The sequence below is a fragment of the Cynoglossus semilaevis genome, chromosome Z, assembly GCF_000523025.1.
Source record: "Cynoglossus semilaevis isolate Cse_v1.0 chromosome Z, Cse_v1.0, whole genome shotgun sequence".
Lineage (NCBI taxonomy): Eukaryota > Metazoa > Chordata > Actinopteri > Pleuronectiformes > Cynoglossidae > Cynoglossus > Cynoglossus semilaevis.
The window spans coordinates 5,125,413-5,144,975 of NC_024328.1; the positions used below are offsets into that span (position 1 = coordinate 5,125,413).

Below are 19,563 nucleotides of genomic sequence, written 5' to 3' on the forward strand. Positions count from 1 at the left end.
GGGCGGATGTCCGCGCCCACCGCTAGCTCGTGGCCGCAGGACCTGCAAAGAATAAGTGTGTCGATGCTGGTTAGTTCTTCGGCTTCCGCAGCGCAGCCGGCGGCAGGCTGAAGAGCAGTGGAGCACAGCAGGAGCGGAATAAGGACCCAGAAGAGCTGCTTTAAAAAGAACAGAGATTGCTCCAGTGGCAGTTCTTTCCCCCACTGCTTCGCCATTATTATTATCGTCACAGCACATGAACGAACTCGCTAATGCTGTGTTAAGAAAGCGAACCCCCTATTTTTATAGCTCTCTAATAAAAAGTCGGTACGTACAGTTTATTTTACCACATACTATTAGTCAGGTAGTCAAATTTCACACCTCCTTAGAGTCATAACATTTGTGACAACTTTGGCTAACAGCTGCTAGATTAGCTCGCGTTAACATCCGGTTCTGGGAAGGCGGTCAAAGAAAAAGCGGAAGACGTCTATGTTTACTGTTTTAGGTTCAGCCGGAAACTTACCATACCCGTTTTACTTTGAAGGCTTTTGTGTTTTTCCCACAGTTAACCCCCAGCCCACCCCCCACGCACAAAAAAGTAACAAAGCACACCTTGAGAACATTTTGAAAAGCTAGGCTACTCAATTTATTTTTGCATTATAACGTAAACGTTAAATAAAGATTGTTTTCAAAACACTGTAATATTGTTTTGTTTTTTTATAAACTTAGGCGCTCCCTCTCTCCTATCCTTTCCACACGCACTCATGAAAGTAGCTTTTTAGTGCTTGTTATCGGTTGCCACAGTGACGATCGACCAAGCTAAACTTCACCAATTGGAAGGCTTCTTTTTTACAAACCAACCAATCAGCGAGAGCCGCTACAGTGTTCCTTCCGAGGACAGAGCTGCTGTTAATAACATCGAAGTTAGCCTGTTAGCACATTAGCACGTTACGTTTGGATCGCCATTTTCCGGGTTCAGATTGACCCGGACAAGGTTTAAATGTTGGTTTTTACTCCCACAGAAAATGATAAGCCGAGATTTGACGTCAGAAGCGGTGGTCCCTCCACCAATTCACGTCCACGTCCCAGAGACAACACCTGTCCATGTCCATATGAGGAGGAGTCCTGGCTACAGTGCACAGGTTTTACTGCTTAACACAACTTTATTATAGCTCTTAAACACATAGAAAAAAGACTCAAAATGACTTTCCTTCTGTTGTTTTTCCAGCAGATGAAGACGAATGGAGTTCAGGTAAAGGAAAATGGAGTAAAGCCGAAGGCCAGATCACCATGGATACCACCAGGAAGGCTGTCCTACAGAAGAGATATGGACTCCTACAAGAGTCAGGTCTGATTGTTGTTATGAGTCTTTTGTCTGTCACTCACAGACAGATAATCGTTTTAGGCTTAGGCTTACAAATGTCTGGAGTGCCAGTGTGTAGATGGAATCCAAAAGTATTTAATTAATTAAATACTTAATTCCATATATGTAAATTATTCAATTGTAGATCACACTTGCACCAGAATTAAGTTATGACTGTAGTCAAATAAAGACTGGTGTTTGACTGGATTTCAGTCATTTGTCTTTTTTTTTCTATCCACTAGAACAGTCCAACAGTAGATTATTCAGTGGCTGCCAAACAGAAAATGTACCCATTGAATTGCAAGGCTTATTATTTATATTTCTTGAGACATTGTAGGGCACACTCTCGTAAGTTCTGAAGAAAATAGGTGTGAGTGAGTGAGTGAGTGTCACAAAGGAATTTAAACCTTTGTGACACTCATTCACAAAGTCGAACTTGTTGATGTGTTGCCTCCGGATGGATTTGCGCACTATCCAGTGTTTAACTTGCCTTTGTCTGTCACTAGCTGGGCTTGTGCCTAAAATGATCAAACCATATAAGATAATTATGGGTAATTATCCAGGACTCCAAAGAAAAAAATTTTTTTTAATTCTGAGGCTGACATTATGCTACATCTGGGCTAAATTTGGGCAGTGGTGGCTTAGTGGTTAAGGAAGTGGACTTAGGTCTGGAAGGCTTCAGGTTCAAGTCCACCAGCTGCCAAATTACCACTGAGGTGCTCTGAGCATGTCCTCACTGCTCCCCTTAAAGCTGCCCACTGTTGGTCACATGTTGGTGATGGGTTAAAAGCAGAGGTCACATTTGGTTGTGTGCAGTGGTGTGTTGTGTCACAATGACAAGTAGTTCACTTTCACTTTCCTTTAAGGTTACTTACCAATGCCATACAAATTATATGGATACATACATACAATCCTTGCTGATTTTAGCTAATACAAACGGACTCACTGATAACTAAATATATATATATATATATGTGTGTGTGTGTGTGTGTGTGTGTGTGTGTGTGTGTGTGTCTTTGTTGGTTTAAGGATCAGAAAGTAAGAATGCAGCGTGGGTCAGACAATTCCGGCAGAGGTCATAAAGAAGAAGAGATGACAGAGACAAACCTCTGCCTTCTGCTCAGAGAACAGGAAGATAAAACGATACTGATGACGTAAGAAAACCCCAGTACAACCTTATTTGGCTAACTTTTAGCTGAATGGTTTGTCTTTTATATTTGTGTTTACCCTGCTCTGTTTCTTAGATGACTGTTGGTCAGTTTTGACTGTATATATAGAGTTTTTGCTAAACATTTAATATTTAGGTGGAGGGTTTTTGCAATACTGTTTAGCTTGACTTTCATTTTGTGACCTCTTAGTTATCTAATATATGTTTAACTTAAGGGTAAGTTTAGACCTATTAATCAGGCCTTTTTTGTTCTTGGTGTGTTTTATTTTAGCTTTAAAATTCGTATATATGGGTAACTGTAAGCTATTTTGTTAGCTTTACTTTGTCTGTGGGTTGACAACTGGGTGGCATTTCTAGTTCCCTCTGCTTCTTGTTTTTCTTAGGTCAGAAGCTCAGGATCCATACAGAGAGCCAGATGCCCTTCTGAGGGCTCTGGTGGAAGCAGAAATCGATGGCATGGCAGTAACTAATCAGCTTTCAGCATTAAAAGAAACTGTCAACAGTCTGACCAAGGTTAGAATCTCTTCACTTCTTAAACAACACATATGTTGGTTGAATTAACATAGAAGGACCTGTTTTATCTCTGGACTTTCATATATGTATGTTTTTTATATCTAGGAAAAACGATTTTCCAAGTGTCACACGACCCAAGTGAGTCGACAGCAAAAACTGCTGTTAGATAAGATAGAGATGTTTGACAGAACCAATCAAAACCTTCGACAACTGCTCAGAGACTGGAGTGAACAGCAGGTATTTATATTTGTTGTACCAGATTCTGGTCACTGCCAACAGGCCTAAGTCAGTTCTGGAACTAATAGTTCTGATTCTTGTTCTCATGTCCCCAGAAAGACTGGCTGCTGTCGTCACAACATAGAAACAGTCTTAAGAAGAAACTGACTGAAAGTGAAGCTGAGAACACTGTGAGTGACTAACTAGTAATTACATACCACTTGACAGGAAACTTAAGTTGAAGCATGCCACCTGCTGTTTCTTTCTCTCACAGCGTCTTCTGTCCAAACTCAACCACAAAGAAAAGGAGGCATACAAACTGGCACAGCACTTGGATTTTGAGAAGGTAATAACAAAGACACAAGGGCGTTGTCTTTTGCATTTTCTATCCTACAACCATGACAAATTAGTCAGTATAACCTGGCACAGGTTATACTGAAGATGTGAAACCCTCATTATCCTGCTTGTCTGTTGTCTCAGGACACTGTTAAAACAACTGAAGAACTTTCCAAAATCTTGGAGTCAACACGGGATCACCTGGAGTCTAAACTGCATAGAACTGAAGTTGAAAAGTCATGTCTGGCTGCCCAGATTAAGGTCTGTTAAAGTCTGGATTTGTTAAATGTTTCCAATGCTCAACCATAGAACAAAGACCACAGAGAAAATTATTTTCAACATCGCATAACACATGGAGTTTTTGGTCCACTGTTACCTAAACCACTAAGTTCAAACGTGTTTTGTCACTTCAGATTTTAAAATCCCTTCTTTAGCTCAGTGGCACTGATTGACCACAGGAGGCAGCACTAGACATGTAGTGAGGGCATTTTAAGGTGGAAGAATTAGTCTTCAGTAAGGTTAGAATAAGGATCATATTAGAATTGAGGTAAGAATTAACATTAGACTCATACTTGTCAGAGTTAAGGTTAGCCTAAGGTGCTGGAGAATATAATATGTCTATGTAAAGTGCTCATATAACACAACAATGTGCCTGTGTGTGCATATGTGCATACATGTGTGTGCAGAAGATGCATCAGGACCAGGAGCAGCAGCAGCAGGAGCTCCAGGCTCTGCAGGAGGAGCTCCTCACTCTCAGAAAGTGCAGAGACCAGGAGCATGAGAGAGAAAGTGAGCTAATTCGTCGTGCTGAAGAGACAAGCAGAGAACTGGCAGAAAAACTACACGAGAAGGTCAGAGGGAGGAATTTAATAAATATTTCATTGTAAATATATTATTATTTTCTGACAGAAAAAAACCCTGATATTTTTTATAGATTTTTAAACAGACAGGAATAAGTTAAATGTTTTTACTTTTTCTTTAGTATGTTATTGTAATTAATGTTACACTTAAATAAAACATGAACAGTCAAACTGTGAAGTAAACTATTCTGTGATTACAGGAAGGTGAACTGGCCAAAGCTCTGAGTTCTTCCAGTGACTGGTGTCTGCGTCACTCAAGAGAAGCTGCTGCTAAAGTCAAACTGGAGGAAGAAATTTCTACTCTTGCACTGTCAGTCAATATATACCTATAAATACATACAAACAAGCGTAACATAAGAATCTCTTTATAAAATATAAATAGCTGCAAGACCCCTTTCAACCTATGTTATTATAAATGTAAATTTTAAAACATCCATAAAATAATAATGATTTAAAGTATACATACATCAAGAATAGTTAGCAAAGAAGTACAATCAAAATTATATCTAGTTTAACATTAGTCCCAAAAATAACTAACAAAAAAAGATTAGCCAGGAGGTACTAAAAGTGAAAACATCCAAAAAAAAAGTTGGTTTAATAAAACTAGTCAGAAAAGGCAGAACAGAAAAAAGCTCCTTGACCAGAGTCTGATTCCAGAACTATTTAAGTGCTGCTTTAATACAGCGACTAATCGCATGGTTCCAGACTTTATTCTTCATCAAAGTCTTGCTTGACTCAGGACAGTCTGCTGTCAGTGTTCTGAGTTTCTTATCTCTGCTCCATTTTCAGCCAGGTGAGTGAAATGCGTGCGAAGATTCAAACCGCCGAGGAGAGGAGCAGAGCAGAGAGGGAGGAGCTCAGAGATCGGCTGCATCACCTGAGTGCCGAGAATGCCTCCACTACACTAGAGAACAACACACTCAAGGTGATGGGGGAACGAAAACCACAAAAATATCATTTCAGTTTTATGTTATATTTGAAGACCCTGCTCAAAATCTTGTGTAACTCACAGTTGTATCACATATCTTTTTTCACTGATCATATAGTGTTTAGATTACTAAACTAAACATTGTCTGTAAATTGAAGAGACTGGTTTCCTTGTTGTTCAGGCTGAGCTGACATCATCTCTGGAGAAGCTGCGGGGACTTCAATCTGAAGCTCGTGAGCTGAGGACATCTATCAGAAAGTATGAAAGTCTGGTGGAGAAATACAAGAATAAGGTGACAAATGACGTTTATTCAATAAGGTGTGAAGTGAAGCAAAGTTAGCAAAAAAAGCTTACTGTTGACCAAGATAATTCAAAATGCTCCTTAATTTATTTATTTTTATTATATTGAAGACATTAGACAGCAAATTGAAAAATTGAATTGCAAACTGAAGTGAGTTTTTGATCTTAATCCTTGTCAGAAAGTAATATGTGCAGCTAATGACATGTTTGGCTGTATAATAATGAGACATATTAACTATATACAGTATATTTACTCTTTTAGCTGCAGCAGAGTCGTTCGGATGCAGACAAACGCTGCAATGAGCTGCAGCAGAAGCAGCAGGAAGTGGAGGTGTTACAGGCTGGTCTAGACAAAGAGAGGGAGCAGGTGAGAAGAGAGATGTTCAATCGACTGCAGGAGCTGGAGATCATGCCAGACAAGCTAAGGAGGGTAGAGCTACAGCTCAGGCACTCCCAACAGGAGGCCGACGCCCACCAGAGGAGAAACCTGGAGCACAGCTCCACCCTTTCAGACCTTAGACACAAGGTATGAAGGAGGTGTTGAATAAAACAGTTACAACAGTATCTTCCTGACTCTACAGACTGATATAATGACTGATTAAAACTATGAGTTATATGGTTGTGAGGAAGTACAGGATCGAACAACTCCTGTTTACTTTGAGAAAACGGTTTATGACTCTTACTCTTTCTGTCATAACTGACTCTGTTATTGTTGATTGCTTGTTTAGTATTGCATGCCTTCTTGTACAGGTGGAACAGCAGGGTTCTCAGCTGGAGATGTCTCAGGAGCGGAACATGTTGCTTCAGGAGGACAACAAAGTCCTCAAAGAGAAAACACGTGACTTGGAACTGTAAGCTCTCCTTGAATGTTGAATTGTCCCTAGTACAGTTCTGACAAAATCTTACATGTTCCCCATAAACAGTACTGACACCTAGTGCATTGTGGTGTTTGGTTGCAGGAAGCTGGAGGAAATGAAGAAGGAAAACAGAGAAATGTCTCAGACTATGACGTCACAGGAATCCAGCATTCACAGTCTTCAGCAGCAGATGGAGGAGAGAAACCGTGAATGCAGTGTCCTGAACAGACAACTGCAACATGCTGTGGATGATGCTCAGAGACAGGTCTGCATTAAAATACAACATTATAACAAAACATCAATGCTTTAACATTTAATACCAAGACTAGTCCATCCATTTCATGTCACTTCTTTTCCCATTCTGTGTTGTAAATGGATTCCCACACCAAAGCCGATAGAAAAAATAAATTAGTTTAGCTCACAGAAACACAGGGTCATCTGGTCTACTGCTGCCTCATATGGTCATGTTTGTCTCAAAGACAAGGAATTCATACTCTGAAGTTACAATACAGTATATCACATTTGAATTTAGTTATGGAGACAGCAGTGGATCTACTGGATCAACTGCTCTGTCACAGCGAGCTAAAATCCCTGATTTTCTCTATAAATACTGTGTTGGAGAGTTAGTGTTTTGCAAACTTCACTTTCTTGTTGTTAAAGTCAGTCTGACAATGGGACACATGAGTGTATATGTTTTGAAGCTTTCAGAGAATTCTATTTCTTTACTGGTTCTGTAGATGGATGACAATGTGCAAAAAGTTTGGGCCAAAGAGCGAGTGTCTCAATCCAAGGCGCTGGACCTACAAAGTCAACTGAGCCGAGCCAAATCAGAATTGAGTCAACTTCAGAGAAGCAAAGAGGAGGTACTAGGTCTCATCTTACAGCTATTAAATTAACTACAATTGATTGATGTTAGATTGTTAAAGCTGAAAAAAATACATATTTTTCACCCTTTTTAAATTTTTGTTTTATTTTTACAGATGGAACGTCGATTCCAGAACCAGCTACAGAACATGAAGGAAAGACTGGAGCAGTCAGACTCTACAAACCGGACTCTTCAAAACTATGTCCAATTCCTGAAAGTTTCATATGGAAATGTGTTTGGAGACTCTTTAGTACAGAGCTGAAAATAGCTGACTACAGTGAGTTTGCACATGACCTGCTGATGATTTGAATGGGACAATTTTATATCACCTGTAAAGAAAAAAAATATGTTTTTACAATTTTTTTATTTATAGACAGGAGCAGTGTAGTGGAAATGTTTTAGAAGGAATGTTTTTTTTAATGTTTCTAAGATGAAAGCTACAAAACAGAATTATGAAACATTTTGATTTGCCCAATAAAAATATAACTTCTTTTAAAAAATGTTTTACTTGTTTTTAATCAGAAATTTTGTTCACTTGAATAGAAATCTCAAATTTATAGGATCTTTGCAAATTAATTTTAAAAATTGTTTTCAGATTTTTTGTAACTGGTCAATAAATCTACAATATGACTTACAGTAAGATGGTGAATATAACTGATTAAAAAAAATAACTTTTTCAGTAACTTTATAGGTGTGAAGCACTTAGTGCTGTTAGTAATACAACCATTAATTCATTTATTCTCATAATTGAATATACATAAATATGACATAAATAATTATCCATAATGACTAAAAGGACATACCAGCTTCACTTATGTAAACTTCTGTTTATTTTCCAATCAGGTTTTTAAATTTTGTTTCAATCTAAACTTCCAAACTTTTATTTAGTATTGATTCTATTCTTACCCCCAATGCTGTGTTCTGGAGATGTTTATTTGTGAAATAAAATAGTTAAGTCAGATCTAAAACCCTTGTGTTTTTATTTTGAATAAATTATTTTTCCTCCCTTGCATCAAGTTTCAGACTAAATAATTTGATTACTGTATTATTCGCTGCGATCTCCAGTAAATAAGTTGTAAGCTTTAAACGTGAACAATTTTAAGTTGTTTAAATAATAATAATAATAATAAACATACCCACAATGCCTTGCGCAAAATACCTCGCCATCCAAAATGGTGGCGGAAACGATGTTGTCGATGTGGTGAAGTTTTGTTTTGCTTGTTACGGCGTTTGAATTAAATTGTTTGAATAATTTAATTTGAGTTTCGAAATCTGACAGACGGTGTAAGACAACAGCTTTCTTAGTTGGACTGTTAGTGACAGTTTTTGCGTTTCTTCCGGTCGTTGTTTGCACGGAGCTGCTGTCATAGCCCGGTCACTGACATTTACAGGCAGAGACCCGGACAGGTTCAGTAAAGGCAGTTCGAGATGAAGGGTTCTGCTTCTCTGTCACTGCTCCACAGATTCTCCGCTCACCCGGATTCTCGCTGCTGGTTCGTCAGCTGGAATTCTTCTGGAACTCTCTTAGCTTCATGTGGAGGAGACAAAGTCATCAGAGTCTGGGGACGAGAAGGTCTGAAACCACGTCAAGATTACAAAGCGGAATTAGAAGTTATAAGATGACATGAGACGTACTTAACAACCAGAAGATAAACACTTTTTTAAAGAATCAAAGGTTTAGAAATATCAAATAAATGAATGATCATTTTACAAGTGAAATAGGTTTATTTTAGTCAAAATCTAGCAGGAAAACATTTTTTAAACAGGTGAGAAAAGAGTAAAACGTATGCCTAAGAAAACTTAAAGGTTGACGCGAAAGCCAAGGAATAGTAAAGCGTCAGGATAAATTGTCCTCTAATTGATGGACCCAGCCACTGTGTCATTCCAATGCTGGTCCCAAAAATGCACATATGGGTGAGGTTTGTGTCAGGAAATAAAATTGTACCATAACAATCATGTGAATAACAAAAATGACATCCACACTTGTACTGTTGACCAACAGGTTGCTGGAGGAAAGTCACACAGGTCACACAGACTTTGGTGTGAGATGAATATCAGCAGTGCTGTCTCAGATTTAAGTTGATCTTTAATTTGTTTGTTTCCTAGGAGACTCCTGGGTGTGTAAGAATGTTTTGGAAGACAGTCACCAAAGGACAGTCAGGAAAGTGGCCTGGTCTCCCTGTTCAAACTACTTGGCCTCGGCCAGCTTCGATGCCACCACCTGCATCTGGAAGAAGAAGATTGAAGGGTTTGAGGTTGGAAGAAAAATAATTAAATGCTTTCTTTACGCACTGCAAGTAGTTTTTGACTTCAAGATCTGATCTTGGTCCGGTTCTTTAGTCTCTGACCGTGTTGGAAGGACATGAAAATGAGGTGAAGTGTGTGTCCTGGGCTCCGTCAGGGAACTTGCTGGCCACCTGCAGCCGAGACAAGAGCGTGTGGATCTGGGAAGGTTTGTTGTTATTGTTACTACTGTTTTGACACATGTATGACACGTCTTCTATGTTTAGGATGCATGTCAAATTGTTATTGATTCCAAATTTTTTTTCCTAATCTTTTTGTTTTGTTTGTTTTGTGTTTACAAAAATCACCTTTAACAAACGGTTTAAATAATCTCTAAGGTGTCACAGTTTAATCATATTTGTATTTTGCAGTTTTTTACTTACACCCAATTAAAAAATAAATAAGTAAACATAATTTAACTTTTTATCAGAATCAGAAATACTATTATCAAGCCCCGGGCAGAAATTGTTAAAAAAAAATGCTAGAAATAATAAGAATTATAATCATAATCTGATTAATCTCACAAAATGCATAGAGATTAGAGAATAGAGGTTTGTTTTTACAGCTGTTGTTTAAAATAAACTTAATGAAATAAAGAAGTAACCAGCATTTGTTATGTTTAAATGCTAATACATTTATCACGAAGAAAAAGGTGGAATAACTTGGAAATATTTTTCTTGTATACTTCTACAAATATTGAAACGAAAAAAGACATTTTGTAATGTTGATAGATAAGACTTTATTTATCCCCCACTGGGGAAATTCAGTCATTACAGCAGCAGGATAGACATGTATTTGTTTTGCCAAACAGCAGGGTATGTGCAGTATTTACAAGGTGAGCTACAAATATCAAAGTGACAAAAGTTGTAGTGCACGTGGAACAAAATAAAAACTATTTACAGTGTAGCTATGTACAAGCTTGGTAAAAGTATTATGTATAATATTATGCTGGTTGGGAGAGACAACTTTAAACAAGTTTTAAACAAAAACTTGATTGATGATTTTTGTTTTTGTTTTTGTTTCTCCCAGTGGATGAAGAAGATGAGTACGAGTGTGTGACTGTGCTGAATTCTCACACTCAGGACGTCAAGCATGTGGTGTGGCATCCAACACAGGAGGTGAACAACACTCTGCTGAGACTGCATCAAAATTGTATAAAAACTTGTGATCTGTGTACTCTGACAATGTTTACACACTTTTCATGATTTACTACCCTTTGGCGGTTTAAGTATTTTCCTTAATATAATATGTATGACATTTGTCATACTTTTTCTACTGCCTACTGTATTATAATCATTGTTTATACCTTCTATACTCCTTACTCTACTACATTTCCTTTTTTATATATTCATATTTTTGACACCTTACCTTTGTCCCAGTATAGTACTATAGTAAGACCACATAGAGAATTATTAGTATAATTATTAGTACCAATCATTAATCCCCTAGGGAACTGTTCAAATTATTTAAAGAATCAATTATGATGTATACTTATTTTATTTATTCGTTTTAATAATTTGTCTTATTTTATTTGGCCACATATAAAACGTATCTATTATTCTGATTTGTTTATTTTATGTATTTTATGTTGTGTTTGTACCTTGTAAATGTTCCCCGACTGAGGACAACCTACTTTTGTATGTTTTACTACACAATGTCCTTATTTACGTTTTTGATGCTTTGAAGTAAGAACACATTTTTTGCGACCTTATTGTACTCTAACATCTCTCCAAGTTTTGATGCCTTCATTTTTATGTGACATGCTCACATATTTTTGATGTCTTGGATTTGGGTTTTTTTTTTCAGCTGTTAGCATCAGCAAGCTACGACAACAACATCTGTCTGTACAGAGAAGAGGACGATGACTGGGAGTGTCAGGTGACCTTAGAAGGACATTCATCCACCGTCTGGAGTCTGTCTTTTGACGCTTCAGGACACAGACTGGCATCCTGCAGTGACGACCGCACTGTCAAGATTTGGCAGGAGTTTCCACGAGACCAGGCTGGAACTGGTGAGGGGCTAAAATACTGCCACGATAAATGAAAAGAATCTATTTCTCTTTCTGTGAAGTAGACAGAGAAAGGTATATGTGGACATTTTTAACAATCTCACTATTTATTTATCTGGACATGCGTTCTTCTTTCTTCCTTTTTTAGGAGAATCATCTTGGAAGTGTGTTTGTACCTTATCTGGTTTCCATGGAAGGACAGTTTATGATGTTGACTGGTGAGAAGACTTAGTTTCACTGAACACAGACTTTCTTGAGTTTTTATTTAAACTCCACTCACAGTTAAGTGACTTCTTTAAATGAACACAGACTTCATGTCACAGGGCAGTGGTGGCTTAGTGGTTAAGGAAGCAGACTTGGGTCCGGAAGGTTTCAGGTTTGAGTCCACCAGCTGCCAAGTTACCACTGATGGCACTGTCCCCACACATTGCTCCCCCATTAAAAACAGAAGTCACATTTGGTTGTGTGCAGTGGTGTGCTGTGTCACAATGACAAGGAGTTCACTTTCCTTTCCTTTTTTTCACCAACTCTCTCAGCTGTCCTCTGACATTCGGCTTTTCATGATTTGGTAAATAGTTTTTCAAAACACTTGGATTTTTGCTTTTTGTTTTTTGTTAAAATAGCGTCTATAAAATTATAATATAGGTGTATATAGTCGACCTTTTTTTCTTCAGTAATTTTTCATTCTAATTTTTTTATTTGCTATTCCAGTCTGACTAGACTTTGTATTTACTTGCATTACTTAACTGTGACTTCTCTTCATGGACTCAGCCCGACTTTCAAAACCTCCTTATTTGAAATACATAGAGGCTATAGTTCTGTGTGGACTAAATCTGGTTAGATTTATTAGCTAATAGGGTCCATGATTTAAAACCAGTGTTATATTATAGTTGACTGAAATCGAAAACTACAAAAAAAGCTGTCTACATGTTGTCAGTAGTTGTGAGTCTGTAATCTGTTCCTGTGTTCAGGTGTAAAGTAACGGGTGCCCTGGCAACTGCCTGTGGAGATGACACAGTGAGAGTCTTTAAAGAGGACGAGTCGTCAGACCCCGACCAGCCCATCTTCTCCATGGTTGCTCAGGCGACCAAGGCCCACAGTCAGGATGTCAACTGTGCCGCCTGGAACCCAAAAGAGGCAGGACTTCTGGCCACATGCAGTGATGAAGGAGACATCGCCATATGGAAGTTTAAAGAAGAATGAGAACATGGTCAGCTGTCAACCTTATAACCAGGTGGTTCAGATGTTTTTCACCTACATGGTTTGTTTAAATGCCAGTTACCTGTTTAAAAGATAAGATATTGAAGATTTTTTTTCAACATTGATCCAGCTTATTCTACTGAGATCTTCTACTTTAATTAAGTCAATAACATGTTTTTGTCAGTGCAGTTTGCAGTTGTTTCTTTCCAAACTTTTTGTAGAAACCTGAACCATTGCATTAAGTAATGCAGCTCCTTTGTTGGCAAAGTAAAATAAAATAAAAAAACTTTAGAAACATGTTTTTTTTCTCTTTATTGCAAAAAACAATATCACAGCATATGTAAAAAATAATACCAGTCCATGAAATAGATTCAAGAAAAAGAGTTTTTTGTTTGTTTTTCTTGTGGACAGTAATAATTCTCACTCTTATGTTGTTGTAATGAACATTGCCTTGAAGTGGCCACTTGGTGTCCAGTCTTCTTAGGTTTGTCACTTAAGAGACCTTTCAGCCTAATTCAGCCTTAAACACAGTGTAGATGAAAACTTATATCATCTTAAATTATTAATCTGAAAAACAATGACATTTTTCTGAGACGTAACTCCACCGTTGCTGCACTGTATGTCAGCAACTCTGTGGATTTACTTCATCTACTGATTATTCACCTTTATTTAGCAACAAGATTACTGTTCTATGTTTATTTGGACTTAATAATGAAAAAAACAAACAAAAAACACCTAAACAGGAAGAATGTAGAAAGGGTAATGTTCCAACAGGAAGAGAGGGATATATACAGGGTTGGATGATCACATGATATTTATCAATCAGATTCATAGTCGCTGTCCTCTTTCACGTCCACACTGAACTTGTACTCCTGGTCACAGCCCATGTAGGCGTCACTCATGAAGTACAGAGTGTAATTGTGGACACCCATCACCGGGGCGACAAAGTCCAGCTTCACCTGTAGGTGGAGACAAAAAGTTTGTTCAATGAAAGTTGTAAATTTTTGCTGTTTCTTAAGACAGTTCAAGGACCAATTGGATGTGGTCCCTCCTAAAACTTTTTTTTTTTTAATACTGACCTTTGCTTTCTGCTGCAATGTCAATCTCTTGATGGAGATCAGACTGTTAGATTTAGGGTCTCCAATCACAACCCACCAGCCTTCCTCACGTTTCTGCACAGATTGAAAAACAATTGTTATTGACATGTGGGAGCTCATGGTTACAGCTAATGTTCCAAACAGTGGAAGCGTCATCCTTGTGAATAAAAGGCACATTGAAAAATTTACCTGAGGGAAGAGTGGAGCGATGACAGGTCCAGTGACCTCTTCCTCTCTCTCCAACTGAACCTGAACCAGAACCGGACTCCCACTGAACGCACACATGAAAACATCAGTAACTTAACTTAGAAATGACAGTAATCAGTTTCATCACTTGACAGAGAAAACGTTCAGAACCTTTTAATGTTGTCCTTTTCTGCCACTTCGTACGACAGCTCGATGTTGGGATAGCGGTTACAGAACCGTGCAACATCGGCAATCTGAGCATCTGAGAGTTGCAGCAGAGCACTTCTGTCTTCGTCCTCCATCTCCATGATGTCAAAGATGCTCTCCACTCCCTGGAAGAGAACAGCAGAAATTAAGATTAGATTAGTGAACTAAAAGTAAACAGGAGTGAGATTTTAGGATTAGGATGAAAACACAAGACTGACCTTCTCAGTGCAGCGTTTGATGTGCTCTGAGGTAAAGAATGGAAGCTGTTTGAGGTAAGAGTCCTTGGACCACATGGCTTGAGTGACCATCTGAGCCAGCTCCATGGCTGCCAGAGCAGGACTGAGCCAACCGTTACTGGACAGAACATCTACACAGGCCTGGATCAGTCTGATAGCCTGGAACAACAACACAATTGTTAGGTCAACAATAATGATTCTAACATCTTCAGAAAATAGTAATGCCAATACGTTAATCAATAGAAAAAGAACTCCATTTTTAGAAATGTTCTCTTGGTAGTAATGAAAAACAATTTTGACACTTGTTTTGCTTCTGAATGACAAACTTTTATCTTTCTCATTCAAATATATTACAGTCAAGAAAAAAAAAATTCAACTTTGGACACAGATTTCCTCAGCAAAACCTAACCAATAAGTAAAATTATATGACATCATAGCTAAGTGTCAAAATGGAAATTCCTATATCAACAAAACCATGTTCAAACCAATTAGCGAAGGACAACAATTAAATAGATACATTATGACAGTTTTTAAAGCAGGGGGCTCTGGTCGTATGTTATTGTATTTGAGCAGTGGCTCTGGTTCAGCAAAGTTTACTGAAAGGCCTTAGTTAGGGAACTATGGTTACAGCTGTTATGTTATGTAATTAACTAAGTATTACAAGAATCTGACATCTCACCACCTGATTCAACAAAGCCCTGTTGTTGGCATTTTAAACTGCAAACTTTTAATTGTAAATCATTAATTATGGATTTTACTAAAACATTAAAGAGACCTTTTCTAACATTAGACAAATGTGAGGTAAAAGAATGACTGTTGTGATCACATGGTGGGACAAGTCGAGTCCGTACCTTGCTCAGAATCCCCTCAGTGTCAGACTGCAGCTCTGCACTCAGCTGCATTCTGGACAGATGAGCCTGCAGCAGCAGATTGGTCTTCACATGAGGGTCGTTGAACTTTGGATTGTTCAGTTTGTGGGGAACCTTCTGTGCCAACTGTGAGGAAACAAATTTAGCAAACAAATAAAAAATGTTATCACAATGGTATGAAAACAAAGAGACACTTCTTGTTGGAAATATCGTGATCGGAATCTTGATGTTACTCCATAGCTATAGTTAATCGGGTGTACCTGTCGCAGAAGTGCGTCCTCGTGGTGTCTGATGGGAATGTACTTGTACTCAGCAGCATTAGAGATGATCTCGATCAGTCCTCTGATCTTTGTCTTGGCGTTCAGCGACATACTGAACAACTCTGTAAAAGCACACAGAAGTAATGTGAGTGAGGCTCAGACGTCAAGGAGGGTTTATAAATGTAAATCAGACAGAATGAGCTCAGACCGATGGTGGTGTAGTTGATGTAATAATAGGCAGCGATCATTCCTAGATTGAGCGGTGCAACATCCATCTCATCCTCAATGCTGATGCACTTGGACTGCTCCAGGTCATGAAGAGTATTTTCCACCAGCTCAGACAGATGATCCGACAGGTGACGGTGAGACATTCCTGATAAAGAAAAAAACAAAATCGGATATAAATATAAATATTTATGTAAAATACTGAGTTAGTTCTAATAAAAAATGCCTGAAATCACCATTTCATAATTGGTTGATTTATGAATGTATGCTATAAATCCAGAGAAACATTAATGGTTTATATATTTATCTACATGTGACCCTTCTCCCTCTCTCCTACCTTGCAGGTTGTAGTAGTTTGGGTTCTGGGTCATACGGCGGTAGAGGAAGGTCCAGGTCAGGTAGTCCACAGCGTCCTGTTTATTCTCCACCGTTTTAGTAACAATCTCAGCATTGAAGTGGTCGTGGAGGCAGTGGTCCAGGTGAGACTCTACAGGCAGAGGCTCATACAGGAACTTCTTGAAGAAGTCCTGACAGAAGAACAAAAAATATTGTTTGCTTGAAAAGTGTCATTGTATTGTTAAAAAAAACAACTGAGAAGAACAGAGATTGTGTGGGGAACACTTACCTTCTTGGATCCCTGACACATGATTACACAGCGTCCCTCGTCATCCAGCATGGGTCTGTTTGCTTTACCCACCATCTGCAGGACGTCATAGATGGGATAGTCCACGTATCTGAGAGAAGCAGCAGCAGAACATTTACTAATTATACAATCACAAAGATGAAAAAGGAGTAAACAGTCTCAGTTGGAGCCTTACGCATGGATTTTTCCATTGTAGTACTGAGTGTCCATGATGATGACCAGGTGAGCTGAGATGTTGATGCCCCAACAGAGAGAACGAGAGGCCACCACCACTTGAACAGCTCCTGTCACCATCAGCAGGAGAAAAAACATCAGTCAGAATATAACAGATTTATTATTAAACCTAAAAAATTCTTAGCAATGAATGGAATATATGTTACAACTTTTTATATAATAGAGGTTCTTTTTCATCTGCTTTCAAACGTTATAAATGTTAGAAACATCTAAACTTTTATACTAACATTTTGAAAAACATCCACAACAACCAAAACAAAAAAACTAAATGTTTTAATGTAAATAATAGAAACCCATCACACCTAAAATCTATGATGATCAACAAGCTGCTGCAGTATGGATCAAGAATTGGAGGGTAGAGTGTTTTCTGCATACCTGAGTTAAAGAGCTGTTCCACTATTTTCCGTTCTGTGACAGACAGACCCTCATGAAGGTAGCCCACGCCGTTTGCCAGAGTCTCTTTCAAAGTAGGATCTTTAATTTTCTCCAGGAATGGAGCCAAGTCCTTCTCTGTGCAGTGAAGGAATCTACAGGGAAAAACAGACCGTTTAAAGTCTACTGCTGACGATAAAAAACAGAATCAGTGGGACTTATTTTCAAAGTAAAGTGTAGGTGGCGCTGCAATGACAGACCTCTGAGTGTCAACTTCAGCGGTGCAGAAGGTGAGGATGTCGATGGCTGTGAGTCGAGTCTGTCGTCTGGATGGGACAAAGACCACGGCAGGTTTGGATGGCGAGTGTTTGATGATGGCGTGATAAACTGGTTTAGCCATGGACAGGAGACGAGTCTGAGTGTGGCTCACATTGAAGCCCTAAACCCAAGAAATAAATCACCAATTGTCATAACATAGCAAAAGCCTGTATTTTTGGAGAGATGTAAACAATGTTAAAGCACTGGAATGAGAAAATCTCACCACCAATCACTGAAAATGTAGTGGTTGCATTTTAGTTAAGTCAGTAATTAAGTAAGTAATAAAAATGTTTTGTCCACTGTGGTTTACAATCCCTGTTTTGAACTTCTGCCCTTAAAGATTTTATTTTCAGCGTTCGTGACAGACCTGGATGTGCAGTTCCAGAGGAACAGGTCTGACATTGGGGTGGAAGTTGAATGTAGCCGTGGTGCTGCAGCCCAGCCAGTGGGCCACATCTTTGGCGTTTGACAGGGATGAGCTCAGGGCCACGATTCTAATGGGTCGTTCAATTTGAGACGAAATGTATCTCATCCTAGAGCAGATGACCTCCAACACAGGCTGAAGACATGAACACAGAAATGTTAACATACTGAAGGTCCCTAAAATAAAGACACACAGTGTAACAGTGCTGAGTTCTTACTCCATTCTCTCCTCCAATGAGGTGAACCTCATCCACGATGAAAAGGCTGACGTTTTGGACATTCTTCCTCTGTTTCCAGCGCCTGGACAGTATGTCCCACTTGTCAGGTGTACTCACAATGATGTCACCTTTCCCCAACAGCTTCAGGTCAGTGCTAGTCTCTCCAGTCAGCAAGACCACCTTCTTGTTCAGGATGTCCTGGAACTTTTGATGCCAGTCCACAAACACCTGAGAGATTAAAAAAATGCATTGTTTGTAATGGATGGCACAAAGAAGAAAAAGAAAAAAAACCCACAAAAGTTATACAATACAATACATGTAGATTTTACATGTTATAGAAAACCTGGAACATGACCTTTGGATTGTTATCATGCCATTTAATACGATCTGTGACTAGTTCACTTGCAGCTCCAGCCCATTGTCTCACCTGTTCAGCCAGTGCTTCCATAGGAGTGATGTAGACACAACGACCTTCTGGGTTGTGTAGCAACATCCTCAGAATGGCAAACTCAGCACAGATAGTTTTTCCACTGCCAGTCGGAGCGCCAACAAAGACATTGTCATCACTGTTGTACACAGCATTGAACACTGGAGAGAGGGCAACATCACAAACAAGGTCAATAACGTGGTGGTTTCAAGCAGACACAGAAGCTGCAAAATATTAGACACAGTATGATACTAGGTGTGCGTATGGGCAAGAATCTGGTAATGAAGTACAATACAAGAGACAACAATACGATATATTGTGTTTAAAAAAAATATTTGCATGTTAATATTTAATTTAGAAATAAATCCAATATCAATGTAGTATTTTGAAATATTGCGATATATCAGCACATCAATATTTTCTAACACCACTACATGATACATAATAAGTATATCATTATGCAGTGAGATTGACGAAGTAATGAACGTTGATGAAGTAATGATGTGATGAAGTAAAGACCTTTTGAGAACTGATTCAAATTCTTCACTAAACACAAGTACATTTATTTATTTATTCAGGAAGAAACTGTCTTTGATCCTTAACCCAGATCTGCTTACCTTGTGTCTGAATGGGGTTGAAGAAGGGAAACTTGTTTTTGTAGAGGGCTTCAAAAGCAGAGTTGATGAGAGCAGTGACAGGCAGCGGCTGCAGGTCCAACAGTTCAGTAGGTGGTGGGTATTTTTCTGGTAGGATCAGGTGACGGAAGGACACAGGGAGCTGAGTCTCACAGGCTAAAATTAAGAGAACAGTGAGTTGAAACACAGATGTTACATGACTTCCTTATTACTTTTAGTGATGTTACTCACACAGCCACCGGTCTGAAACAACACGAATGAAATACTGCGGGGGCAGAGGCTCAAACACCGGTACAAAGAAGGTGACAATGTGTTCATCCTGAGCATATTTAGCCTT

The 19,563-nt window shown here is 38.7% G+C and overlaps 3 protein-coding genes across 5 annotated transcripts in view; 2 read left to right on the forward strand and 1 right to left on the reverse strand.

The window, feature by feature from the left end:
• Nucleotides 1-169: 169 nt before the first annotated feature.
• On the forward strand, nucleotides 170-8,348 carry LOC103397580 (outer dense fiber protein 2-like). 2 transcript variants are annotated; one of them, XM_008335891.3, is made up of 18 exons: nucleotides 170-306; nucleotides 1,002-1,121; nucleotides 1,208-1,327; nucleotides 2,372-2,496; nucleotides 2,894-3,023; nucleotides 3,129-3,260; nucleotides 3,356-3,430; nucleotides 3,514-3,585; nucleotides 3,720-3,836; nucleotides 4,262-4,426; nucleotides 4,636-4,745; nucleotides 5,225-5,360; nucleotides 5,545-5,655; nucleotides 5,926-6,189; nucleotides 6,414-6,514; nucleotides 6,623-6,785; nucleotides 7,258-7,383; nucleotides 7,501-8,347. In XM_008335891.3, exons 2-18 carry the CDS (start codon nucleotides 1,005-1,007, stop codon nucleotides 7,645-7,647), a joined length of 2,211 nt encoding a protein of 736 aa, XP_008334113.1. In that variant the 5' UTR covers nucleotides 170-306; nucleotides 1,002-1,004; the 3' UTR covers nucleotides 7,648-8,347. The 2 variants fall into 2 exon arrangements, with proteins under 2 accessions (XP_008334113.1, XP_016898547.1); XM_017043058.2 differs by lacking the exon at nucleotides 170-306 and having other exon boundaries at nucleotides 859-1,121; nucleotides 1,211-1,327; nucleotides 7,501-8,348.
• A 178-nt stretch (nucleotides 8,349-8,526) lies between these two features.
• On the forward strand, nucleotides 8,527-13,173 carry ciao1 (cytosolic iron-sulfur assembly component 1). Its single transcript, XM_008335902.3, has 7 exons — nucleotides 8,527-8,958; nucleotides 9,492-9,640; nucleotides 9,726-9,837; nucleotides 10,698-10,786; nucleotides 11,475-11,679; nucleotides 11,825-11,894; nucleotides 12,648-13,173. Exons 1-7 carry the CDS (start codon nucleotides 8,814-8,816, stop codon nucleotides 12,877-12,879), a joined length of 1,002 nt encoding a protein of 333 aa, XP_008334124.1. The 5' UTR covers nucleotides 8,527-8,813; the 3' UTR covers nucleotides 12,880-13,173.
• snrnp200 (small nuclear ribonucleoprotein 200 (U5)) overlaps nucleotides 13,174-19,563 on the reverse strand; it is a 15,258-nt gene continuing 8,868 nt past the window's right edge. For both annotated transcript variants that reach the window (XM_008335904.3, XM_008335903.3), the window contains 18 exons: nucleotides 19,458-19,563; nucleotides 19,209-19,382; nucleotides 18,592-18,752; nucleotides 18,165-18,392; nucleotides 17,891-18,082; nucleotides 17,466-17,644; nucleotides 17,209-17,360; nucleotides 16,775-16,883; nucleotides 16,582-16,690; nucleotides 16,294-16,483; nucleotides 15,940-16,104; nucleotides 15,732-15,853; nucleotides 15,454-15,597; nucleotides 14,585-14,761; nucleotides 14,331-14,491; nucleotides 14,163-14,244; nucleotides 13,956-14,048; nucleotides 13,174-13,835 (listed from right to left, as the gene is read on the reverse strand). The exon at nucleotides 19,458-19,563 ends at the window's right edge or, in 1 of these variants, runs on beyond it. In XM_008335904.3, the coding sequence (XP_008334126.1) occupies nucleotides 13,695-13,835; nucleotides 13,956-14,048; nucleotides 14,163-14,244; nucleotides 14,331-14,491; nucleotides 14,585-14,761; nucleotides 15,454-15,597; nucleotides 15,732-15,853; nucleotides 15,940-16,104; nucleotides 16,294-16,483; nucleotides 16,582-16,690; nucleotides 16,775-16,883; nucleotides 17,209-17,360; nucleotides 17,466-17,644; nucleotides 17,891-18,082; nucleotides 18,165-18,392; nucleotides 18,592-18,752; nucleotides 19,209-19,382; nucleotides 19,458-19,563 (2,685 nt within the window). In that variant the 3' untranslated portion in view covers nucleotides 13,174-13,694. The remainder of the gene's footprint in view (nucleotides 13,836-13,955; nucleotides 14,049-14,162; nucleotides 14,245-14,330; nucleotides 14,492-14,584; nucleotides 14,762-15,453; nucleotides 15,598-15,731; nucleotides 15,854-15,939; nucleotides 16,105-16,293; nucleotides 16,484-16,581; nucleotides 16,691-16,774; nucleotides 16,884-17,208; nucleotides 17,361-17,465; nucleotides 17,645-17,890; nucleotides 18,083-18,164; nucleotides 18,393-18,591; nucleotides 18,753-19,208; nucleotides 19,383-19,457) is intronic.